General features: G+C 40.1%; 1 protein-coding gene across 7 annotated transcripts in view; it reads left to right on the forward strand.

The window, feature by feature from the left end:
• The window catches only part of cuedc1.S (CUE domain containing 1 S homeolog), a 77300-nt gene that overhangs the window by 33030 nt on the left and 24318 nt on the right, over nt 1–19952 (forward strand). For 6 of the 7 annotated variants that reach the window (XR_005965675.1, XM_018248472.2, XM_018248471.2 and 3 more), the window contains 5 exons: nt 1954–2458; nt 5935–6062; nt 15238–15367; nt 17463–17646; nt 18635–18718. Coding sequence is in view for 6 of the 7 variants with exons in the window: in XM_018248472.2 (XP_018103961.1) it covers nt 2177–2458; nt 5935–6062; nt 15238–15367; nt 17463–17646; nt 18635–18718 (808 nt within the window). In the remaining variant the exon portion in view is untranslated. 7 annotated transcript variants of the gene reach the window in all.

The raw sequence follows: 19952 nt of genomic DNA on the forward strand, positions 1-19952 counted from the left end.
CTGTTGCTCATAGAGAAAATGTAAACCATACCATAATCCAAATGACACTTACATGAACTACATTCAGTCCATATGACCATAGCACACTGACAAACAGGTTTCTGTTGCGTTTCAAGTGTTTTATTGGCTCATTACAGTAGAAAAAGGCTTACATGAACTACAACGTGTAATAGTTTTGGTGCTTTTTATTCAGATCTCAGCATGAATATTTGTTGTTTCACTTGTTGTCCAGAAGAGTTCAGTCCAAACTGTTAGCTGCCCAAGGGAACCCCCACACCAAGTGATGTTAGTTCACAGATCTTAAAGGGCACCTGTTGGGCTAAAATGTTATTCCCAACCAAAGGTGCAGGCTAGAAGAGCCAACACTCCGGTTGGGGGTAACAGTAGTGTTTTTTGTTTTTTTTTTAAATTGCCCGCCAGTGCTAGGACATTCGCACCGTGAGGGAGCTCCCAGAGCGAGCGGCCATGTTCGTCAAAGCGCAAATGCAAATAATGAGCAGATTGTGCCACTTGCTCATTCTGTACATGCGTGTGCCCCAACATGGATGCTCATACCCGGGGATTCCTACCAGTGTAATTGTCCTAGAGCTGGTGGGGGCAGTGGGGCTGGGGGGGGAGAGTCTGGGCTCTAGTAGCCTGCAGCTTTAGGTTGGGGAAAACATTTTTGCCCAATAGGTGCCCTTTAATGTAATGCTGCTTTTAGGTGGAAAAGCATTATCTCTCCTCCAGACTTCAATCATTTAATACATTTAGGTGTTTTCTTGTTTTGAGTTGAAATACAATTTGAATGGCTATGTCTAAATCTTGAAGTATAGCTGTCAATATGTCTTTTAATCACTTATTATCAATCAGTATGTTATTAAGACAATTCTTCAATTCATCCTTCAGCTCCTCTGCCCAAACCAGATTTTATGTTTTGTTGGCCAGTGCAGTTCTAGACATGCCAGATTGAGCACTGAGAGGCTTAACAAACAAAGCGTGGCAATGTAAAGCGCAGCAGGAAGCAGACTGGCATTTACTTATGTTTAACCGATCCCATCTGTTGTCTGAATTGAAAGAACACGCAGGAACAACACATCATGAGTAATGAGTGATATTAGTTTACAAGCCTTCAATGCCACATGCAACTAGCAATATTTCCTTTCCAGCTGTCATTTGGCAAAATGTGGAACCTTTAGTATAACACATCTTGCGTTTTAGGACCTTGTGCCAAGGAGAAGAATCATCATCATCTTCTTTTTCTAGGAAACATAAAAAGAAAGTAATGTTTTTAATATTTTATGAACAGCTCTCATCACAATTTATTCTGCAGCCTCATGTGCTGTTTACAGAACACAGGTAACGGCACTATACAGTGGCATAACTAGAGTGAGCCAGGCCCCCTGAAAAAAATCTTTAGAGGGGCCCGGGACACTGAGAATCCTGCCCTGCATCTGCCTTCTCTCCACTCCCCCACCTGCCTACTCCCCACCCCATGCAGGAGTTTCCCAGCTGCCTGTGCCCCACTTTCCCGCCACAGATAAGAGAACGGCTGGGGAGAGTGGTTATTATTTTCAACTATAGATTAGGCAGACCCGGCAGTCTGGGCCCTGGGGTGTCGTCTCCTTCCTCTATAGCTAACATAAACCATTCTTTAGGCGTTGTCTAACAGGATTCACCACAAGGAACCTGTCATCAAGGGCCAACTCTCACAGTAATAAATTGTAGTTAGGGCTAAATGTGATCATATAGGCCCTTCGGAATTAGGTGTCATAAATGCCCATAAATCCTTGGCTGGGGCCCACTAGGAGATTCTTTGTCATAAACTTCTCATGTCATTAATTTCAATGTCCTGTCGCATTTGCTAATTTGGAAATCTGTACAGGTGGATTATACTCAGACATTCATCAAAATAATTATGTAGTCTTTAACTTTGTATAATAAAACATGCCTTCTGATTTATATCACCCACAGATGCAGTCCTAAGGGCTACTGAGACTTATCTACTGTAAAGGAACTGATTGCGAGAGGGCTGCTGATGAATACTTTGTATTCCCGCATTGGGCTGTTGGACGCCAGCAATGCCAGAGAGGTCAAAGACTCTTGATAAGAAAACATGACAAGCTATTTTTATTTTCTGTACACGCTTGCTCTGTTTTAAACTTCTTCAAACATTTTTCAGAAACAGTTTTCAAAAATGACAAGTCTGTTTCGCAGAAGTAACAGCAATGGGAGTTCTAGAAGTACCCCATCCACTCAGGAACTTAATAATAGCCGTCCAGTGCGGAGGCTGGAGTTTAACCAGGCCATGGAGGATTTTAAGACTATGTTTCCAAATATGGAGCATGACATCATTGAATGTGTGCTGAGAGCCAACAATGGAGCTGTGGATGCTACAATAGATCAGCTGCTTCAGATGAACCTGGATGATGGTGGCTATGACAACAGTTCTGATTCTGATGACAGTATTCCTCCAGAGGTGACTTTTATATTGACCTGGGTTATCTCTTATTCACACAGATTAGTGTTCATTTTATTTTACAAAGTCATGGTAACACTTATGAAAGTATTTAATCATATGTTTTTTTATTTATTATTTATTTTGGGGAATACATGCAGCATTTGGACCTTTTAGTGTAATAGAATCAGCAATGAAGAGCAATGCATCCTTCCTCTTTAGGTATAAGATTTGAGTTTCAAATCATTTTTTTTATCCCACCTTTACTTGTTGTCAGGGCTGAAAGTAGGACTGTCAAGTGCTGCAAAGCTAGTAGCAAAGATATTGTGAAAGTACCACTTCCTCTCCCCCCAGTTCAGCTGCTGAACTTTACTGCAGGTTTTCCATTAACTCAATGGAAAAAAGTATTAAGCATGTGCACAAATTACTAGGCCTGGATTTGCGGTGGGGTCTAAGGAGGCATGAACTAAGGGGCAGCAAGCCAGCCAGCCGCACAATGAATTTGTTTAATTCCGGAGCACTATCTACTAGGCGCTAGTTCTCCAGCTAGAAGTATGGATGTGCATGCACGCGGAATAATTTGAGAGGGAGAGTCGACAGAGGAGTCAAATGTGACCTACAGCCACGAACTGATTCATTTTTTAGATATTTCTTAACTAAAAAAAATTAGATACTATGTAGTGCATTTGGGTATTCTGAGGTTTCATTTAGTTGCTAACAAATTTACAGCTCTTTGTGCAGCAGCAGTTATGTGCTCTACCGATTTATCCTTTTTTGGTGAGGGGAAGGATTGGAACCTGAGCGATAATAAGTAAGCAAAGAATATGAAACTGTGGTATATACTCAAATAAGTCAGAGATAAATGAGTTCCTTTATTATAAAAAACAAAGGAAAAAAAAAGCTTTTCGTAGCAGTCACAAAATGACCTTTCCAGGGTAAAAGACATTTTAAAAGCTTGGAGGATCGAATTTCTCTGAGGCTTATCTTGGCACCTCCTGGGCTTAGGAATTTTTATTAAAATGTCTTTACATAACTACTAAAGAACAGCCCCAGCCATTCCCAGGGGAACTATCGTGAAAATGAAAATTTAATATAAGCTTCCTCATACCGAAGTAAGAAACTTTCTAAATACAAACAATTAAATATTCTGCATTGTTTCTAAAATAATCAAGTTTATGTTCACTATCCCTCTCTCGGCATCTGTTTCTCTTCATTCTCTCTTCATGCAGCAGTTGGGTGTCAGATATTCATTGACAGTTAAGCTGGCCATAGACGCACAGATCCTATCGTACGAATCGAGGATTCGTACGATTTTCGTATCGTGTGTGGAGAGTGCCGACATCTTTCGTCCGGCGGAGATCGGTCGTTTGGTCGATCGGACAGGTTTGTTTTTGACCCGACCGAACCCGCCGGAGCCCATTGCGCATCGTAATCGGATCATTCGGCCATACGGCCAAAAGCTTAGATTACCCCAATATAGCCATGTTCGTTAATGGTATATTGGGGAAAGATCCGCTCATTTGGCGATGTCGCCAAACGAGTGGATCTTTGCGTCTATGGCCACCTTTAGATACAATATATCTTATAGGGGGGGGCTTCCTTTACTAGCAGATGTATTAGAGCTCACTCAAATAACTGATTCCAGTACCCACAAAATCTAACAAAATAACAGCTTTTTGCACAAATTCTGCATGTAGAGAGACATGATGTCTGGTGATTTTAATAGAGTGAGCTCTAATACTTCTTCCAAGATGATGATTATTTTAGAAATGATACAGAATCTTTACTTGATTGTACTTAGAAAGTTTCTTATTTCAGTATGCTGAAGCTTGCTGCTCCTAAACATGTCTTTTGTAAGATTCACAAATATATTTATATGTATATGTAGATGCACAAAAGTGTGCTCAGTGCCTTGTAGCAAGAAGAGCTGCACATGAAGTGGTCACAGCGCCATTTAATATTGTGAATTGCTGTAGCCAGTGTGGAGCAGAGAAAAGAAGAGTAGTTAGAGAAATTACAATACCCTGGAGAAGGGAAGTGCAGAGGAGCTTTTGCTCTAACAAAACATTACATTACTTTCCACAGTCCACATAATGGGAGATACATATGCATCTGTGAAATAGGCCTGTCTTTTTTTTATGCCACTTAAGTGTGCTTTGGGTATCAGCATTGCCTTCATAGTTAATTGTATGGAAATTAGTTCAGTTTTTGGAAGTGTAAGGGTCCCTCAAAAATCACAAGACTCCATATTGGCTTCACTTAAAATTATTTCTGTTACTGGAATGAAGTTTTTATCCCCTCATCATTTTTATTGGCTAACCAATAATTGCCCAGTCATAAAAGTTGAGATCCTGTAAGAAAGTACTGTCCAAAATATGTGGTGATCTTGAGTTTCCTTGGGGCCACATAAGTCCTTTGGAAGGTTAAGACCAGATGGACCATAAATAATTCTACTGCCAAAACATAATAATAGTTTTTTTTAAACTTGTGCTCAATATCTGTAACTGGATACACTTTAAATGGATCTTAGCAATGTTAAGGTTAAGAGACTTACACCTTGTTTTTAGCCTTACAAACTATGTAAAACATGAACATAACATGGATTCCCCACCAAGCTGATGTTATAGAGCTTTGCAAATGAAGGTCAGGATTGCAACATCAAATAAGTGAAAGGAGAGACTACACTTTGAACATTTCATTGGCCCCAAACTTTGGGATGTAGCTTCCCATCTGTTACTGTCAGTTCAAATAGTTTTTCAAAAACTGTCACATTTCTGTTTCTAATAATAATATGTGTGCTAGAATCTATCCTTAATGGATGAAATTGTGAAATGTTGTTTTTCAGTTTTTCAGTGTAGTTTAAACTTAATATAAACATATTAGGTTTGATTTCAGTATGGTGTGTCTGATGGAAAGCTAAGAGAATTAAGTCAACCCCCTTTGCGACTGCAGATCAGTTTGCACACTTCCCCACCTGCTGCTTAGTCTGCACAGTTCTGTTCCTCTCCAAATGATCAGTCCCGGATTTGTAGCAAGGTCACAAAGGCCTGGGCCTAGGGCGGCAGGAATTCAGGGGCGACATGCCGCCCAGCTACATTTAATATTTTTCACATATACAATATGTGCACATGCGCCTATACGTCCAGGCACAAGTGGCGGATGATGTAGATGGGAAGGGGATGGTAACGGGGAAGTTGACGCAGACAGGGATGGGAAAGGAAGGTAAGAGAGAGGTGGAAGGTGAAAGGGGATGAGCAAAGAAAGGGAGAGGGGGAAGGGGAGGGTGAAGGTGGACAAGGAAGAGGAGGGGTACAAGGAAGGGAAGGGGGAGGCATGGGGGGAGCGGAGACGGCCTCGGGACGCGCCGTTTGTAAATCCGGGCCTGCAAATGATAACTCCCCTACAATTGCACCCCCTCCCTCATTGCACCCAAGGCCTAGTTCTGGGCTTGCATAAACTACTTTTTAATGTCTGACCATTATTCTATATATTTACAGATTTTGGAAAGAACCTTGGAGCCGGATAGCTCTGATGAGGAACCTCCTCCAGTTTATTCCCCTCCTGCTTATGACATGCCTTCATTTGACAGATCAAATCCACAAACACCACCTACTCCTCCTCCTAGGTAAGTTATTGATAAAGGTCACACTTAACTTGAGGATGCAGTTTATAGTCTTTATTATTTAATGACTCTTTAAAAATATTTATATTTTATGACATATTCTACAGAGACGGTCTTGATTGTTCTCTGCCCAAGAAGAGTTTACAATCGATGGTTCCTATCACATGTACGCAAGATAAGGGTCAATTTCATAAGGACTCAGGATGAAAAGTTGTGGATGACTTTCTGACAGATGTAAGGGGTATGGTTGCTGGAAAGCAGATGCAGATAAGAACTGCATGACCCGGATAACTCAGTTGTTAACACTGGGGGTCTTTTATTCTGTATGCATGAAGTGTGTTTGACCCACTTCTTGTGTGGGTTTCTTATCATTGTTCCAGTTTTATCCAATCCACCAAAACCTTAGTGATATTTAAACTGGCTCCTAATGAGACTTATGCTAGTGTGTCAAATCCAGTGACCAGTCAATCAAATTGCATAATGTTAGTCCTTAAAGGGATACTGTCATGGGAAAAAAATATTTTTTCAAAATGAATCAGTTAATAGTGCTGCTCCAGCAGAATTCTGCATTGAAATCCATTTCTCAAAAGAGCAAACAGATTTTTTTATATTCAATTTTGAAATCTGACATGGGGCTAGACATATTGTCAATTTCCCAGCTGCCCCAAGTCATGTGACTTGTGCTCTGATAAACTTCAATCACTCTTTACTGCTGTACTGCAAGTTAGAGTGATATCATCCCCCCTCCCTTTTTCCCCCCAGCAGCCAAACAAAAGAACAATGGGAAGGTAACCAGATAACAGCTCCCTAACACAAGATAACAGCTGCCTGGTAGATCTAAGAACAACACTCAATAGTAAAAACCCATGTCCCACTGAGACACATTCAGATACATTGAGAAGGAAAAACAGCAGCCTGCCAGAAAGCATTTCTCTCCTGAAGTGCAGGCACACGTCACATGACTTGGGGCAGCTGGGAAATTGACAAAATGTCTAGCCCCATGTCAGATTTTAAAATTAATTATAAAAAAATCTGTTTGCTCTTTTGAGAAATGGATTTCAGTGCAGAATTCTGCTGGAACAGCACTATTAACTGATTCATTTTGGAAAAAAGTTTTTTTCCCATGACAGTATCCCTTTAAGGGTAGGACTACATGGACGTTTTTGGTGCGATCCGATGTGAGGCGACAAAACGCCTGTGACAAGTCGCATCTGACAGAAATAAGGCAAGAGATAGAAATGTCAGATGAAGTCACAGCGTTGATCCGACGCGGCACGACTGTCGGATGCAAACGCAGCGTGCATGAGACATTTCTATCTCTTACCTCATTTCTGTTGCATGCGACTTTTCGCTGATACAAACGTTGTGACTTTTTACCCCCATTTCGCCTGTTCTGACAGATAGTAGTGGAATTAGATATGGCTTTGGGACATGTTCCTGATCACTGAAACTTACTTGGCCAGATGACACGATCAAATGTATCAAATGCCTTTGCAAATCCAAGGAAAAATGCTCCTGTAACTTGTACATGTCCCACAGCTCATTGTATACTGTTACACTGCTGGAACAGTAAGGTATGTTGGACTGAAGCCAAACTGGGATGACCTGGAGTTGAAGACATGAAGAGTATTTGAAAAATAATGCTTTTACGTTTTCTAGAGTTACAGGGAAATTGTACTCCCATGAAAAAGCTGCAAAGAAAATAAATATGAATTATTTCAAACAGACATACCTGATTCCAAGGATTCAAAGGTCCCTATCCCCTTTTGGCTCACATGCATATAGCAAAATCCCTGGTACAGTTATGGGATCCATTATCCAGAAAACACCAAATTACAGAAAAGCCATCTCCCGCAGATTCAATTTTTATTAACTAATTGAAATTTACAAAAAAAAAAAAAAAATTCTCTGTAATAATAAAACAGTACAGGTATGGGACCTGATATCCAGAATGCTCGGGATCATGGGTTTTCTGGATAATGGATCTTTCTGTAATTTGGATCTTCATACCTTAAGTCTACTAGAAAAGCATGTAAAATCATTAAATAAACCAAATAGGCTGGTTTTGCTTCCAATAAGGATCAATTAAAAATAGAGTCTATGAGAGGCAGTGTTTCTGTAATTCAGAGCATTCTGGATAATGGGTTTCTGGATAACAGATCCTATACCTGTACCTTGTACTTGATGCCAACTAAGATTTAAAGGGGTTTTTCACCATCCAAACACTTTTTTCAGTTCAGTTGTTTTCACCTTAAAGGACCAGGAACACACAAAAAAAAATTTAAGTAAAAAAAAATTGTCATCTCGTTTAGTAACACTTTCACCCTGCACAAAGTTAAATATTATAATTCTGTATTCAAAAATACCTTGCAAACATTCTGCTTCCGGTTGTGCAGTGACTTTACATATAGGGCGATATTATTATTATTATTATTATTAACATGTATTTATATAGCGCCAACATATTGCGTAGCACTGTAAAGTAAATGTGATTATACAACTACATCACATGAATTACATACATAGAATATATGGAGTAACAAACATCACAATCAATACAGGTACAAAAAGGTGAGGAAGGCCCTATGCATAGGCATGCAGTCTAAAGGGAAGGGAGTAATACACAAGGTGTGGGAGAGGGCAAGATCGAATTAAGTGGGTGAGAAATGTGGTATTGCGTTTGGTAGTTAAGCAGAGTGAGGGTAGGCTTCTCGAAAGAAGTGCGTTTTCAGAGATTTCTTGAAAGTAGAAAGGTTGGGAGAAAGTCGGACAGACCGTGGGAGAGCGTTCCAGAGGAGGGGTGCAGCCCTTGCAAAGTCTTGAATGCGAGCATGTGAGGAGGTAATGAGAGAAGAGTTGAGTAGCAGGTCAGTAGAGGAGCGTAGTAAGCGAGTGGGTGAGTATATAGAGATGAGTTTAGAGATGTAGGGTGGGGCAGAGTTATGAAGTGCTTTGAAAGTCAGTGTCATTAATTTGAATTTGATTCTGAAAGGTAACGGAAGCCAGTGCAGGGATTGACAGAATGGCGAGGCAGAGGAGGAGCGGTTGCTGAGGTGTATGAGCCTCGCAGCAGTGTTCATTATGGACTGGAGAGGTGACAGTCTCTGGAGGGGGAGGCCAATTAAAAGAGAGTTACAGTAGTCTAGACGCGATATGATGAGAGAGTGAATAAGAATTTTGGCAGCGTCTTGGGTGATAAATGATCGTATTTTGGATATGTTCCTTAGGTGGAAGTGACAAGATTTAATAAGTGACTGGATATGAGGAGTGAATGACAGGGCAGAATCTAGGATAACCCCAAGGCACCGGGCCTGGGGAGAGGGGGTGATAGTGGAATTGTTAACTATGATGGATACTTCGGGGATGCTACTGTTGTTAGTTGGAGGAAAGAGAACCATTTCAGTTTTAGAGAGGTTTAATTTAAGGTAGCGTTGAGACATCCAGGTAGAGATAGCGGACAGGCAGGAGGAGACGCGAGTTAGGAGTTCTGGGTTGAGATCAGGAGATGAGAGATAGATCTGAGTATCGTCAGCATAGAGGTGGTAGTGGAAACCATAAGAATTTATTAATTTGCCAAGGGAGGAAGTATAGAGGGAGAATAGTAATGGTCCCAGGACAGAGCCTTGGGGAACTCCAACAGAAAGAGGTAGGGGAGAAGATGCTACTCCATTGTAGGAGACACTGAAGGAACGATTGGTGATGTAAGAAGAGAACCAAGACAGGGCTGTGTCACGAAGGCCAAGTGACTGGAGGGACTGGAGGAGGAGAGGGTGATCTACAGTGTCAAATGCGGCTGAGAGGTCAAGCAGTATTAGTAGTGAGAAGTGATTGTTGGCTTTAGCGGTTAAAAGGTCATTAGTCAGTCGAGTCAGGGCAGTTTCCGTGGAGTGTTGTGGCTTAAAACCAGATTGTAGGGGGTCCAGCAGGTTATTGTCAGAGAGGAATGAGGTAAGTCGGTTGTAGACTAGGCGCTCAAGTAGTTTAGAGATGAAAGGTAGCAGAGAGATAGGTCGGAGGTTGTCAAGATTGGAGGGATCAAGAGAGGGTTTTTTCAGGATGGGGGTGACAAGAGCATGTTTTAGTTGAGAAGGAAACAGTCCAGTTGAGAGGGAAAGATTAAATAGGTGAGTTAAGGCTTTGATTAGACACGGATTGGTATTGCGGAGAAGTTTTGAGGGAATTGGATCAAGCGGGCAGGTGGTAAGGTGAGAAGAGGCCAGAAGCTTTGAGACTTCCTCATCAGTGACAGGGGTGAAGGAGCACAGGAGGGACTGGGGAGTGTGGAGGGAGGGTGGTGGAAGTCTAGGGGGGTTGAGTAGTGTAATGTCCCTTCTGATAGTGTCAATTTTGTTTTTGAAGTGCTCAGCAATATCTTGAGCAGAGACAGATGTGCATGGAGGGGGTGGAGAAGGGAAAAGGAGAGTGTTAAAGGTGGAGAAAAGTTGTGCTGGTTTTTTAGAAAGGGAGTTAATGAGTGAAGTAAAGTATGTTTGTTTGGCTTGGAAGAGGCTGGTGTTAAAGGAGCGCAGGGCAGATTTGTAGCTCCAAAAGTCTGATTCTGAACGGGATTTGCGCCAGCGACGCTCAAGTGCACGTGAGTGTCTTTGGAGCGCTTTTGTATGAGCAGTATGCCAAGGTTGAAGTGGTTTGGGTCTAGAACGTTTAGTTTTTAAAGGAGCAAGCTCATTTAGGGCAGTGGTGAGAGTACTATAGTAGACAGAGGTAGCCACATTAGGACATGAGATGGCTGAGATATTAGAGTGAAGAGAGTCAAAGGAAGAAGAGAGATGTGACACGTCTATAGCTTGCAAGTCACGGTAGGTACGTGTTTGGGGAATAGCAGGGGGTGAGGAGGGAGTTAGTGAGAGTTGAAATGTGAGCATATTGTGATCAGAGAGGGGAAATGGTGAGTTAGTAAAATTGGTGGTTGAACAGAGTCTGGTAAATATGAGATCCAGAGCATTACCATTGGAGTGAGAGGGGGAGTCTGAGCACAAAGATAAGCCTAGGGAGGAGGTTAGTGAAAAAAATATAGACATGCCCTCTGCTACATGTTACGTTCGCGCTCCAGGTCTCCTTGCCCCACTTCTAAAACCGGAAGCCAGTTACTGCCTCACTTGAAAGGATTTTTCAGCATGCCTGTGTTATCCTTCAGCATGATTTGTTTCCATAAGTACTGCGATCAGTAAAGGCAGCACCAGGATCAGTCATAAATCTTCTAAGGACCACAGAAACCCCCATCATTGCGACTCCTTCACCCCTCAGCACTTACAGAAATAAATCATCGCAAGGAGATAAGATTGTTGGGTTGGGAGATGTGGAAGCACACGTAGGATATAGAAGAGAGCATTAAAAATTGTGAACTTTGTTCAGGATTGTAGTATTAGTGGAGGGGATTACAAGGGATTTTTTACTTAGAATTTTTTTGGTGTAACTGTTCCTTTAAACAAAGACTCTTTTTCAACTGCTTTCCATGTTTTATTTTTTACAGTTTTCCCAAAATGTGAGTTTAAAGTTTAATGTTCCTGTCTCTAGTGTTTCAGTCTGGCAGTTCAGTGATTCAGATGCATTCTGAACTGTTACAATTTGCTGCCTTTAGTTGATACATTTCTCAGCAGTACCTGTGGAATATTTAGCAACTATTGTATCAATTCTAACAGCTGTCTTTAACGAAATTCAGGGATTCTGCTCAGCAGGGACAAAGATAACAAATGTATCGATTAAATGTACAATGAACAATGCAATAATAAAACAAAAAGGGACCAATAAAATAATATAACTAAATAGAAAGTATAGTTACATTCAAGATTCAGTGCTATTTGTTAGAGACACAGTCCAAGTGGGCTCTCAATATCATTTTCTCTAGTGTTGGTGGACCAACACAAAAATTAGGCCACAGTCAAGCTGTGATTGCTTCTGTGGCTGTTCCATGTCTTAACAACTCCTAAGGGGTCATTTATTTCATTTAAGTGCAGTGAGCAAAATGCAATTTTGAGCACAGGCGCCATATTCTTTCCAACTGGGTTTTGTGCGCATACAATGTCTGTGTCCAATACTTTAGGCACAAGTGCGCAGCCCCTATGAACAATGGGTGCAAATGGAAGCTTGTAACTTCCGCCTGGTTAGGAGTTGGCAGTAGCTCTAGGGTTCCCTTGCATCAATAGGTGCAGCAGCAGTCAATTTTGAATGGAAGACAGGCAGGACTGAGTGGTACCAAGCACAGCTATGCAGAAGTGTGAAGAGCATGGGGTTTAATGTTTGGGGGTGCAACTGCGCTTGGGGTCGTAAATGACCCTATAGTCCTGTACACTTGTTAATGGAACATAGAAGAGTGTCTTATGCATATTTGTGTTTCCTTTTTAGTATGTAAGGCTTACTAACTGGCTTAGTTTAGCTTTTAAGACATGCTTGAAGGAGCAGTAGTCTTTGGCACAAGCATAACTTTTTCAGTAAGACATTTTATTACATACACTGCACACCATTTCAAACCATAACATTTGCAATCTTTCTTTCAGTGTCGGAGTGGTCACTAAAAGGTTTCTGGGTTCTCAAAAGCTATATTAAATCTACACAGTGGAAAATTTGTGCGTAGGCATCCATTTATGCATTATGTTTGAGTTAAATTCTAAAATCCTTTTCAGTGACAAACACACACATCTCCCTACTCATATCCAAGAGTAAATATTACAAATATCAAATCGCAGAAGCTGTTTACAGGTTGCTTTGCAGGCAGTATGCTTTTTGCTTTATTTGTGTACATTATTCATATAGATGAAAAGAAGTCAGTTCTGAGACATGACCCTTTCAGCATTTTCAAATTATTGTTTTTTTTTTTTTTAAAGCTTTTTGTAATTATGTTCTAAAAAGTTCCTCCGTCTTTCACATTAAAACACACACACAAGCAGCAAATGAATATTCAGTTATGCACATCAAATAATCTAATGTTTGCCTAGAAACAAGCTTAGTGTGCTGAGTTGACTATAGCATGTTCAGTATAATTACATACACACTGTGCCACACACTGGAGCTTTGCAGAACTGCAGCTATTTCTTTTCTGATTAAATCTCTGCATTCCAATGGGCTGAAGTCACTAAGCAGTTGTCGGGAATGTTTTATTATTAAAGAAGTGCCCTTGTCAAAGGCACAACTTGCTCAAACCAGTACCGTGCTTTGAGGAAACTTGGTAGATATATTTTTAGATCAAGTGGAAAACTGCCTTGTCTTGTGATTTCTAATAACAAGTGTAGGCACTTCAGTTTGTTCCAGAAAGTTAATCAAGACATTATTTAACCTTCCTTAAATATATCAGTGTATGTGAAACAGTGTAAGGCATGAGTTCAAGAACAAAGGGCTCTATTTATAAACTATGGAAGCATGAATGTTTCTTATTTCAGTGCATTACAGTGGTTTTTGAGTAAGTAGGAATTAGGGATGCACTGAATCCACTTTTTTGGATTTGACCGAACCCCCGAATCCTTTGCGAAAGATTCGGCCGAATACTGAACCGAATCTGAACCCTAATTTGCATATGCAAATTGGTGATGGGAAGGGGAAACCATTTTTACTTCCTTGTTTTGTGACCAAAGTCACGTGATTTCCCTCCCCACCCCTAATTTACATATGCAAGGCAGAAGGATTTCGCCGAATCCGAATCCTGCTTAAAAAGGCCGAATCCCGAACCGAATCCTGGATTCGGTGCATCCCTAGTAGGAATAGAAAATAGCCATTGATACCTGGAAGAAAACCATAAATTGCCACTTTACCTGCAAATCATTTCAATGACTAAGTATATTGTGATGTTTTTTTCCTCTCTTTTGAGATGGATTTTTCCAGTTCTGGAAAAATATATGTTGAGAATTTTAGTGAAATCTTGCCAACTTCCTTACTGAAGAAAGTGAGAAAAAATTTTGCATTTGAAAATGTTTTGGGAGTAAAACATTTTTGTCAAGTTTTGTAACCAGGCTTATCCTATTGGTTTTGACAATTAAGAAACAGTGACCAAAATGTTCTTTGTTGCTTCCTTGCTGTCAGGGCCTTAGGGCTCAGATGACGAAGTCCAGACAAGGGTAAGGTCGCACTGGGTGATTTTGGGGAGATTGTCGCCTGGCGACTAATCGCCTCGTCTTTGCGGCGACCAATCCCCCCGAATGCCTTATCTCTGTCTTGCGCCGGCTAAAATGAAAAATCGCCTGCGGCATGGCACAAGCGTCGCTTCATATTCCGAAGTTGGCTCGTGAGGAATTCGCCCAGTTTGACCTTACCCTAAAGGAGAAAGAACTAGATAACAAAGTCCAGTTCACAGTAGCCAGAGGGATTACGAATAAGTGTCAGGAATTCAGGCAAAAGTTCAGAAGGCAGGCAGCAGGGATCATTGTTTGGAACAATGCAGAGGGTCAAACGTCCTGTAATCAGTAGCAGTACTTTGCTGGCACTTTTTACTGATGTTAGAAATTGCTTGTTATAGGTTTATTATCCACCCCTAAGTAATAATTCTCCATAATGGATGTGCCTAACTTAGTCACATTAAGCATTTAAGATTTTACTTCATGAAAATTCCAAATGCATAACTGTGACCGTGCCATCACTTTATTTTCTCCATCAGGCCTTCCCCACTTCTCACTGGGTTGATAGACTCACAGATGGCCCAGACCTAGGGGTGTCTGCAGAACTGTCAACTTTTAAATGTAGTTCACCAGGGTTCTGGGTTCCGTGATGTTTTTACCTATGTACATACAGCTTCAGCAACGCTGACAGAAAGCATTTATACAGCACATTAAAAGCTTTGGCAACATCTTAATATATCTCATCTACTGTAACCACCTTTTCTGGAAAAAAATTCCGGCCTTCCTATATATTTTTTTTTTCCCCTAAACATTGGGATCAGCCATCATTTTTACCAGCCAGGCCGGTAAAATTCCGTAGCCAAGAAATTTTGGTTAACCGCACACCAACACCACCCTTCCTGTACTTGTCACCTGGTGCACAACGATGCTTGACAAAGGGGCGTGGCCCCGAAACTTTGCACCTGCACTGCATTAAAAAATTGCAAGGGCTTGCCCTGCAGCTAAAAATCCTGTGTGCCAGTGAAAATCTTTTTTATTTTGTAAAGACCTGACGAGTGCTATGCTCTGTTTTATTCTTATATACATAAATATAAATGTTTTTTATATCTTTGTAGGACTGATGTGTTGATGAGTTCCAGTGGCCCACAAGTAGCAAAACGGTGCAGAAGATGGAATCCTCCTTTAGTGGGCAACCTACCAGATGATTTTCTACGCATTTTACCCCAACAGATGGATACTATTCAGGTAATAATCCAAGTTGATGATCAAAAGGAGTATATTTCTTTATGAAGGTGTTTTGGTAAAATTGTGCATAGCTATACTGTGCCATGGCAGAATGTATTTGAAAGAATTGCCTGAGTTTCTCCTTGAACACTTTCCCATCTTTCTATTTATGCTTTGTGTTTTGTTGCTTGTTAAAATAAATAAATAAATAATAAAAAAAGAAAATACACCAACTGTACAGCTTTCAACAATCTTGTTAGACTTTCTTAAATGTATTGAGACTTCAACTAGACAAGCAGGACTTGTTGAAGCTCAAAATACATTTTTGATAAGGGTAAATAGTAAATATGCACTCTAAATCAAGTTACTCCCGTTTTACTGGGCCTAGGGATATTACCTGTGTAATTTAGGGAGGGGCCCATGGCAAGCAGACAGGGCTGCCTTGCGCCCACCAAGATGCAGAGCGCAGCAATGCCCCCAGATGCAAGTGCTTGGTAAATCCATAGGGCACTATTGTGTGCCCTTTAGAGAAGCATTTAAGCCAAGTACTTGCTTTGTTAAATGACTTGCATTAAAATGGCTGGAATTGAGTGCATTTCTTGATGTAGCCACAGTTGGTTCTCGCGGTGTTTAGGGAAGACTTATAATGTGGCTATAAAAGGTTTTCCCATTGTATAGACAACAGGAAATGTTTTGGGAAAAACTGATATTTTAACAGAAAACCACCTGGTGCGCCTTAGCCTTATTCGTTATAATCAATATAATGGGATATAGCAGATTTTTTTTTCTTCTGTAGACAGAGATTAATAAATTCTGACCCTCTCATTATTATTCTGCCATTCACTACTTAAAGTATCTTAGGGGTACTATTATTACATTTTCTCAGCTCACCTGCTGTCTTATTTATATCAAAAAGAAAAAAATAACTAGATGCTGCCAGTAGACATTACTTAGCACATATGTTTTCATTGTGACTTGCAGCATGAACATATCTATACTGGAACTTTAATCCAAGGCTTTGGCCAAGTGAATGTGCCACAAGATAGTAATATACAACTGGTTGTTTTGTATGAAAGGTTATACACATGATTGAACAAAAAACCCTTGGATCCAGCTGATTTAGCTTCTATAAATACTTAGAATGGTTATATTGCATGCCATAACATTTGTTTTCATATCCTGACAGGCTTTACTGCATTTGTTTAACATTTTGTCAGTATCACTTTCCCCGAAACAGTATAGTGCTCTGCTATTAATAGGATTCTCTATATTCCTGAGGATTAATTATGATTATCTCGCGTCATGTGCAGAAAAGATGTAATCAAGACACAGATAATTGAATTAGATATTCCATATGTTATTTATCCTACAGACCAACAGACATTTTAAGGAAGACACTAAAAACATGCATGGATTACAGTAAAAGAATATTTAAGGGTAGTTTGGCCAAATAAAATATTTTGCATACATTTGTGAAATATAAAACTTTGTAAATGAAGACTACTTCTGTTTTTTAAATTTATATATTTATGTTCTGCCCCCTTTAATATTTTGCATACCATTGCCGTCAAATTGCAGCTATATTTATAAAAACAAGTGTTTAGTATTTTTGTAATGGATGCACACTACATAGAAAAACAAAAATAATCTTAGCTACTACAGTACTTTAACAAGAAATTAAAAAATTTGATAACATTTCGAGTTTACAATTCTGTTGTATTTTATGGGAGCCTACATGATTAATATAGTGGGCTTGGGTGAGCAAGGTAAGGCGTGGATGATTTCTTTTTTGCATAATGATGTGAACACACACGTTTTTTCCTTTACCTAACATGTAGCAGTTTAACCCTTTATGTTCCACAAGCTGTAGACTGTAGATGTAAGCACGAAATATGCTATATATTTTTGGGTTTCCCTTTGATCTGTGTCTCACAGTATGGTATCTGACTGACAACGAATGGTACTGCATTATGTAAACCGTAGCTAGTATTTTAATTCTGCTGCTATGAATCCCCTTTATATTTTCTCTCTAATAGAAGTTAAATCAAATATGGCAAAATGTCCAACAGCATTTCCTATAACAATGAATTTCAGCTCTCTCATAACATCCTTTTAGAGTTCCCAAAGTGGTCCTTCTAATGTTCACTGTGAGGATGCCAAAAAGGAACAGCAATCCATGGACCAGGAAAGGAAATTAAAGCAGTACCTGGAAGATGAGCGAATTGCCCTTTTTCTACAGAATGAAGAATTTATGCGGGAGCTTCAACGAAACAGAGAATTTCTTCTTGCACTCGAAAGAGGTACGATGCTCAGTTCATGACTGTTCAAATTGCCTGCCTTTTATACCAAAATCCATTAGGTGCAACAGTAATTCTAAATGCCATCTCTACTTTGAAACATTAGGATTTGTTGTTTGATGTATACATGGTACCCGTCAAATACAGTGAAACTTACCCCTCATTTTACACCATTTTGGTCACACCAATATATTATACATAATACATTTTTTTCTGTTTTTACACCATTTTTTTTCTTGCTGGAAAAAATTTAAAATGAGGGTTCTACTTTACATGGTAGTTTGAAAACTGTAAAACATTATAACTAGATTCAACATATTAAAAGTAAATATAACTTTGGAGTGGAAGATGTTTCAGTTGGTTCATAGTTGTGTGTTATTAGCTAAGCTTAGCTTGATAAACAATTCACAGATAGTAAGACTAGAGTTTCCCACCATCCACCAGAATGAGATTCTGTCACTCGCTCTTCTCTTCTACAGTATGTGATTTTTAGGGGGTAAAAGTAAACATTTTCTTTTTTATTATATAAGTTACTTAAATGCCTTACAGATGATTAGTAAAAAGTAGAAGAAATTCACTCTGGCAGAAAGAGGCAATCTCATATTTTCTCACACTGATAAATATGCCCCACGGTGTGCTTGCTAGCAGTACAAATATAATTGCTCTTTTAGCCTAACGATATTTTTGATAACTGTTTAGGCTATTGCCCCACAACCACTCCTAATGGTTTGGTGTTGAAAGCAATAGTATGAATTTTCGTAATCATGCCATCCTGTCCTGCCTGTCAACACACAATGATTTTGGGAAGTGGATCAGAGTTTTCTCCCCTGGTTATATACACCCCAATCCCTTTGAGCTGTTTATTGCCATGGATGACAAAATACTCAAAATTGCCGTTGTCCGTAAAGCAGGGACTATTTTTGTACTTGAGTATAATATAACCGTTTTGTGTTTTCTAATGTCTTTTATCTTTTTATTTCTTTTTTTGAAGATCGTTTGAAATATGAGTCAAAAAAATCCAAGTCTAACAGTAGTCACGTCAATAATGATTTCAGCTCTTGCCCTTCAATATCTGGTAAGATTACCTGCTTCACAAGTGACTGTACGAGACTGCATTTGCTGTCCCTGCTCTGATACCCCTTGTTTTGAGTGAAGGTTCTGAAACATATATTTGTGCTTGTATGTGTGCACGTTTATAATCTACTACAATATTTTTAAAGCTTTTAGGGTGGCCACAGTTAAGGCTTTGTGACTACAATAAAAACAGTTTCACAGTATTATCCTAGTTCATAACTGGTAACACATCCCTCTAAACCTGTCTCCCACTTTTGCAGCCCAAAACTTCCCCAATAAAGCAGACCGAACTGTTTGGTAGATATTCTGTTTGATAATAATAACAGCATCTGAATATTACAGATTACATCTTAAAATAATATGCTACAACATGCAATTAAACACAACCTAATAACATTGGGCAAGTGTTCTAACTATTATGTTTATTGATTTAATTTCACTTATACCCACATATCTTTTATTACACATGAGCCACAATGCACAACTCAATGATATCCCCCCTGCTTTGAAGCTCTGTCATGCTGCCTTTAAGGGGCACCATCAAACCAAACCTTCATTCCTTTCCTCTCCAGGACCTCTGCCATTTTTAACATTTAATAATAACCAGCCCCTTTCACTTTGAATACTCCATCTACTAACTCATTGTACCATATTAAGGACAACCCCCTTCCTTTACTTATCGATCCTTCCTTAATACTTCCACTTCCAACTCTGACCTCCAATGTGACCTCCAGAGTTGGACTGGGGGGGCGCAGAGCCCCCTTTGCTCCCCAAGCCACCCCCCCCCCCTGTGTGTACCTTTACTTGCACGTCATGGGTGGGGTCAGAGAGGGAGCTAAGCAGCGGCAGTGCAGGGAGCGAGTCTGGGCCGGCAGGTCCCAAAAGAGCCTTGGCCCACCGGGTTTTTTCCCGGTGTCCCGCCAGCCCAGTCCGACCTTGGTGACCTCTCTTTCTTTTTAACTTTCATATGAGGAGGGTGGACTCTGTCAAGTGCTGTTCCTGTGCCACCCCAGGTAGGTCAAAGGAAGTTCCTACTCACCCATTTCCTTAAATATCCTGCACCCCAGCTCCATACCAATTCTCCACACATGGCCTTCAGTACCATCTTTTCCTGCCCCACTTCTTCCCATTGGCTCCCAGGCGTTTCTAAACAAAAAGAAAAACATAGGTAGAGATGTATGCCTTAGTTAGTGAAGTAAAAATATATGAATACAAGATTATAAAAATGAATAAAA

This window comes from Xenopus laevis, chromosome 2S (assembly GCF_017654675.1).
Source record: "Xenopus laevis strain J_2021 chromosome 2S, Xenopus_laevis_v10.1, whole genome shotgun sequence".
Taxonomy (NCBI): Eukaryota; Metazoa; Chordata; class Amphibia; order Anura; family Pipidae; genus Xenopus; species Xenopus laevis.